Consider the following 7107-nt stretch of genomic DNA (forward strand, 5'->3'; position numbering starts at 1 on the left):
ACTTGTGACCACGCTTTATATACAAGGGCACGATTGTTAACGCCAAATAAACCCTTTGGTTTGGATTTTCAAATGTGTGTGTGTGTGTGTGTATGTGTGTGTTTTGCAAAAACTGAAGTGTCTGCTTGACATCATAGTGAGATTAAAAACGGTGGATCTAGAGGTTAATAAAAATATTTTTTGATTTATTCCTAAACTGGAATATCTGTCAGAAACATCGAGGACATATTGTTTTCATTGGAGTTGATGGAAATATTTTGCAGTTGGGGTAAGTAATACATATTTGTATATTTTCTGATTTGGTCCTCAGAAGGTGAAATCACAACTGCTGGTTCGTTTAGGATGATAAGAAATAGAGAATAGCTCTTCTCTCCAGCAGTTTTAATTTAGAAATGTTTGGTTTGTACAAGAGATCTATTTGAAGATATTTCTGAATCCTTTATCTTAATATTTTATTTCTGAGCAAAGTTTTTTTTTTCGTGAAACAAATGTGTCTTAGCTACATTTACGTTTAGTATTACCGCATAAATTTTGTGATGTCTATGTTAACATTTATTACAAAATAAGGCACGATTTTACTTTTTATTCAAATTATATTGAAATTGTGTCACAGGATAATTTGGTACTCACTCGATATGAAACCTTTAGGGTTAGAAGCATTGGTCTTTGCTTGTAAACTACTTAGTCGACCAGATATCATTTACTGAAAAAGTGTTGTTTTCAGTACCCCCCCACCACCCCACCCCACTCTCACCGATGATGCTCTACTTTTTGAATCAGACACTGCAATCCCGGCAAGTCAGTAGTAAGTCTGAGGGCTTATTATATAACGCTAAAAATCGGGGGCACGGTGTAGATAGCCTATTTTGCAGCTGTGCACTTAAGTTAATACAAACAATTTCTGGAAATGTATGGACATTATACTGTTATTTATATTTAGTTATTCATTTATTATCAAGAACTATCTACTAATGTATGTATATATATATATATATTACATTGTTTTAATACATAATGGTGAAACTAAGTGAAAACAAGAGGGAATCCTCAATAACCGCAGCACTTGAAATTCTTTTAGGCAGGATTAGAGTAAATTAATCTATGAGGCCTTTTTCCCTTTTTATTAGCTATATTTTTGTGTGCCAGAAATACCAAGCTTGGGACGCGCATATACTCGATTCGATTTTATTACTCATCATGATCTTTACCAGCATACCCTTAAATTGAAATTCTTTCAAACAGGATTAGAGTAAATTAATCTATGAGGCCTTTTTTCCTTTTTATTAGCTATATTTTTGTGTGCCAGAAATACCAAGCTTGGGACGCGCATATACTCGATTCGATTTTATTACTCATCATGATCTTTACCAGCCTACCCTTAAATTGAAATTCTTTCGAACAGGATTAGAGTAAATTAACCTATGAGGCCTTGGGCATGGTCAAATGCATCAATCGAAAGGATTTGAACTCCTGAATCCAAAACTGTAATTAGATCTCAAACCGGTCAAGAAAGGACAGAGCTATGAGCTAAAAGTTTGTACTTGAATAACAACAACAAAAACATAAAACCACAAAGAAAAACTTTTTAATATCAAAATAAGTCACCATGGCAAAAACTCAAATTTAACTTTGAAGGCCTTTTATTGCTTGGTTTTACATGTTTTGGTTATAAATGTTTAAATCGACCAGTCACATAGGGTTTGACTCTATATTTAGCAGAAGATTGTAATTTTCATAACAACTAGTTGGATATCTTGAAACAGAGTAAATAATAAAATATATGTCTTTTATTTTATTTCTCTGATTTGGTTTAAATAATTAGTTCACTGATATACAAATTAAAGTTTTACGTAGCAACGTAAAACACATTCAATTAACTTGTAATATACAGCTTTTAGAAACAAAATCCATAAACACAAACCTATTTCATTGTCATAGCAGTTGTCAAGTGGGATCTCTATGACTGCAAATTCTATTTATTTGCTCTTTGACTGAGCTTAATTATTTACCTTTTATACTTTAACTAACTAATGTAAAGTTACGTGAAGAAGCATAACGGACTCTTGAAACTTAAAAAAAAAAAAGATATTTAATATATAAGTTCCTGAACTGCTTTGACTATCTGATCATCAACGCCACCTGTTATTTTGTAAGATTTTATGGAAATGTAAAAAGTACTATTATAATTGTATAGCTCATAGATAAAACTAATAAACATTAATGTGCTGGAAATGAAAAACCCCACATTGGTAACGTTCATTTTATACATATATACAGAAGTGTATTTTGATAATACTAAAATTTAACGTACCAATTAAATGTCAACGTTTGTTATACCAAAATATAAAGCAACTTGTACTGGGCTCCTATAATACCTTACATAAACTTTACATATTTATGACTTCCGTAGAAAAACAGTGTTACTATTGTCGGCTTTCAAGGTCGTTCAGATGTGAATGTACACTGAAACTAGACATATCAGTATTACTAATGGGAGAAACAAGCCATGATGAACTGTACATCCTTCACCATGAGTAACCTCAAGAGCATCATTTTGTGCATGTCTTGCAGGAGAGCCTTTATCTGTCATCGCTTCAAAGTAAGATGTCAATCTTGCACTACCTGAAACATGAGAAATTGTCGTTTTGTCTGAATTATATTTTTCAGTTGTTTTTTCTAAGTCGATTCTTGTAGTGAAATTCAGTTCCGAAATTGTCCCCGTATCAGAATCAAACATTGTGGACGTTTTTATCCCTTGCAACTCTTCTTCAGTGAACATGGTCAAGTTCAGAGTTGTCATCTTCTTACTCATCACAGAAAATTGGACCTCCGTTATTACAAAACCTTTGAGGTAAGCCTACACATAGGAAGAACCACTTATTAAAGACTTCAGTAATTTTTAAAGTAATGTAAATTTAACACCTTACAAGCCCTTTGGATTATTTAGAACATAACATATATGAAACAACGTCCAGTAACTTTCAAATCCTGTCAAGAGGAACAACATTATTGTAGCATCTCTAGGGCATTTTTTGTGATAAAACAAATCCTATTACAAATAATTAGTTGTATATAAGCCCACTAAACTTTAAGATAATAAATATACGTATTTACTTTTCACTGTATGAAAATCAAATCCTTGCTGTGCCTTATGCAATGCACACAAGACCAGTACTTTCGAACTCTGGCTTCAAATGGCACAAGCGGTTGGTGGCACATTCTCCTTGGACGGGATGCCAGTCCATTGCATATTTACCCCCAGCTAACAGCTAGTATCCATCATACAGCTGGGTAGTCTGGAACAAGTGGGCTCAAGGATACAACAACATGAGACACGCAAGCATCTGACTAGAGTCCAAAACGCGAAGCCACTGAGCCACTCTGCCCATTTTTAATGTCTACACCGAGTATATATATAAATTTGAAACTTTTATGTTCTGATAAATGGAGCTTTAATTGCTTAAGGAAATATAAGGAGAATAAAAATGCCCATCATTTTTTATTATGGCAGTAATTGTTCATAGCATAATATATGTTTGTCTTAGCCATACTTCAGCCATTTATATGTATAAGTAGTTTAATTTTAATAAATGAATATTATGAACTTTTAAAGATGTGTTTTGAATTTCGTTACTTTCAATAAATTATTTTAGTCTTACCTCAATAGTATAATTCCCAGGAAGAAGAAGCCTCCAGTATTCACCTTTCTTTGTTGTGTGGAAGTTCATATCTCGTCCTTTAATTTTTAACCTCGTTTCAGGTAAGGTTCTATTACTTGAGTCCATGACCAAACCTCGAACACCTGAGCAGGAGAATATTCATATAAATTATTCTAATAAATTAAAGCAGCATTATACAGTTTTAACGACTGAGTGTCAAGATGTATTAAGTAATAAGAAAATTTTAATTTCTTTTATGTTGCATCATCTCATGCACACAAAAAAGAGGGGGTGAGGGTCTTGAGCCTTCCCATTGGCTATAATTTTTAAATTTTGCACAAAAAATATATATATAACAAGGAGTCATATTTAGGTAGCTAAATAATTATCTCTAATCTGATACACTTTAAAACAATGAGAAATACATTTTTCTTTTCTTGTCTTATCATTTATTATTATAACATGTATATAAAGATATTTATAACTTTGCTTCATTCTTTCAACTGTGAGTATCCTTTCTTTATCACGCATAATGACATATCCAACCTACACGAAATACTGACGAAAGTAACTTCTTATTTTACATATTGCTATAGCTATAAAGTAGAGCAAAATGTTGATTTATTTTCAGTAAATTATTTTGTATGTATTTTCTATAATAATGGTGAAATATTATTTAAAACGAGAAAAAATCTGTCGTTTTCTTGTACAAGGTACTGTGGCTCTCTGAGAGTAATTATTATAAGACTAATAGAGACCTGCAAAATATTTGCGGCCAAATTAGTATCTGTATTGCAACAGTATTTCTTTAAATACATGATTTCTAATTAAATTTTAATATTCTAATGGCAGACACTGAAATTTACAAGTCCACTTGTCTTAGCGCTAACATTAGTTAAGCCTTTATTATGTACGACCTATATTCGATAAAGAGAGAAATTAACACTGCAACTTGTGTATGTTTTTTGCTTTAGTTCAGTTAGGGCTAACCCTTACTGCACGTAATACTATCAATAAATAATCTTCTACGACCTAAGATTAGACCTATTTAAAAACGTTGATAAGTTTTTAATATGTTGTATAAAATGTCTAATAAAGTATATTTACGTCCTTTCTGGCGTAACTCGACGATTTAAGAAAGACACGTTTTCAAATTTAATTTCCAAAAAAAAAAGGTGCAATTTTTTGTACATTTAAGTCCAAATATATCTTTAATTTTCGATCGATCGTAAATTACTAGCTTCGAATTGGCAGGAAGCCAAACTACTTAAATTACACATTAAGTTGCTATGACATCAGTGCATGATCGAGAGACAGACAGACAAATGCACACTGTGTTTTATAGTATTAGATATTTATGGTATCGTTTTATATCATTAGAATTTGATTAGTTGGGGGTTCGAAACTCTATTTCCATGATGTAAATGCCATTCCTACTATCTTGTTTGCATTATTTTTGAAGGATTGATATTAGCCATCCATACATTTACTTCCTTTTTTTGAAAAGTTTTTCTTTACATTATATATATATATTTGTTTTAGTGGTATCTTTCTAAAGACTTGCTGAAAGTGTGGTTTAATTCAATGACTCAACACAAGTAAAAAGTTCTGCCGAATCTGCTAAGTCATAACGAACGTTAAGTATGTTTTTATACAGAAATAATTTCGTTTGTTTGTTGTTTTCAAAAATGAATAAAATCAAAACAGCTGGAAATACTTGTTACTTCTGCATTATCTCATTTCATGTCAATACTACGAGAATGCGCTACCTTGGTGAGCTGCAGCTAAATAATCGAGCAAAGCTTTTCGATTTTCTTCCCAGAATTTAGGCAATTCTGAAGGTATTGGATATTTGCAGCATGAGAGTTCCACAGTGATCTCCATACAACCAGCGTGAACATAGTTATAATCCTGCATTCCTCCTGGAACAAGGAAAAAGAAACATTAACTGGATTCTTGATGGTGGCGTAAAACAAAAATTTTAAAATATTACATTCATTACGCTCCAAGATAATATTACAAACCAAAACTATCCATTAAGACTGCTATCTGCTACTAATTTTGTAAATGTAAGCGATTATTTAAGGAAACATGGGATCACCAGATTGAAATTATAAATTATTAAAAAATACACTACAGTATTTAAATAGCTGAAAGTTTTATAACATAAAATAATCACAATTGAAAGCAAAGTAGTAGAGCTTTAAAATATAATTTTAAGTAATTTTAAAAGACTTGATACAAATAAACATAAATTATAACTAATATTAGCATTAAATATAACTACTCGTTTTATGATAATTGTAATCAGTCAGTGATGTATTTGCATTATTATTTTTTGGTTACTCGTACAATGTCACATCATAGTTGGCCCGACATGGCCAGGTGGTTAGGACGCTCGATTCGCAATCTGCGGGTCGCGTGTTCGCATCCCCATTTCACCAAAACATGCTCGCCCTTTCAGCCGTGGGGGCGTTATAATGTGACGGTCAATCCCACTATTCGTTGGTAAAAGAGTAACCCAAGAGTTGGCAGTGGGTGGTGATGACTAGCTGCCTTCCTTCTAGTCTTACACTGCTAAATTAGGGACGGCTAGCGCAGATAGCCCTCGTGCAGCTTTGCGCGAAATTCAAAACAAACAAACACATCATAGTTAAGAAAAACTAATAAACTAACTAAGTATGCTCATTCTCTTCAGGTGTTTTTTTTTAAAGGATGTGTACTGTACATATCATATCATTTTATTTATTTTAAGTAACATGCAAATATATAACATGACTACTAGTACCAATATAACAACCAACTGATGTAGGAAATATTTAAAGCGAAAATCATTACTCATTTTCATTTATCAACTGGTTTAGTTGAGCAGTTTCTTCTTTTATAATGAGTTAATTGGAAAATAAATATTAAAAAATACTGCATAGAAGTTATATATTTCTAACTATATTTTTCCTAACAAACAACTTCGTGTTGTCTATTTTGAATGATATACAGTGTTTTTGTTCTCCATGATCGCTAGTATTATGTTTATATATGAATAATGCTGAAAAGTATATTTCTCTGTATCTGTAATACTGGTACATTTTACATAGTTATAATATTTATCTATTTAGTGCCCTCTGGTGCTATGGACGTGGACTATTGATTTTGATTGTTCATGATTCTCCATGATTTACTGCCTTTGATTTATAGGCTAATTTGGTTCACGCATTGTCTGAATGTATGTACCTTGTCTAGCATAAGTTTAACCTATTGAGTTTGAGAATCAACCGTTAGGTAAATCCACCTTTTAGCTTCGGAGTTAATGTTCCTATGTACACATGAATACTGAGCAGATTCTCCAACAAGACATAGACTTCATTTAACTGGTATCTAAAATGTAGTTTTTAAAGAAAAACTCGAATAATGATATTCTTAATTATATATATATATATATATATATATA

General features: G+C 31.9%; 1 protein-coding gene across 2 annotated transcripts in view; it reads right to left on the reverse strand.

Moving 5' to 3' along the window:
- Positions 1-1617: 1617 nt before the first annotated feature.
- The window catches only part of LOC106467857 (carboxypeptidase M-like), a 27737-nt gene continuing 22247 nt past the window's right edge, over positions 1618-7107 (reverse strand). For both annotated transcript variants that reach the window (XM_013928237.2, XM_022396063.1), the window contains 3 exons: positions 5429-5581; positions 3660-3802; positions 1618-2857 (listed from right to left, as the gene is read on the reverse strand). In XM_013928237.2, the coding sequence (XP_013783691.1) occupies positions 2447-2857; positions 3660-3802; positions 5429-5581 (707 nt within the window). In that variant the 3' untranslated portion in view covers positions 1618-2446. The remainder of the gene's footprint in view (positions 2858-3659; positions 3803-5428; positions 5582-7107) is intronic.

The sequence above is a fragment of the Limulus polyphemus genome, unplaced genomic scaffold, assembly GCF_000517525.1.
Source record: "Limulus polyphemus unplaced genomic scaffold, Limulus_polyphemus-2.1.2 Scaffold2767, whole genome shotgun sequence".
Classification (NCBI taxonomy): Eukaryota; Metazoa; Arthropoda; class Merostomata; order Xiphosura; family Limulidae; genus Limulus; species Limulus polyphemus.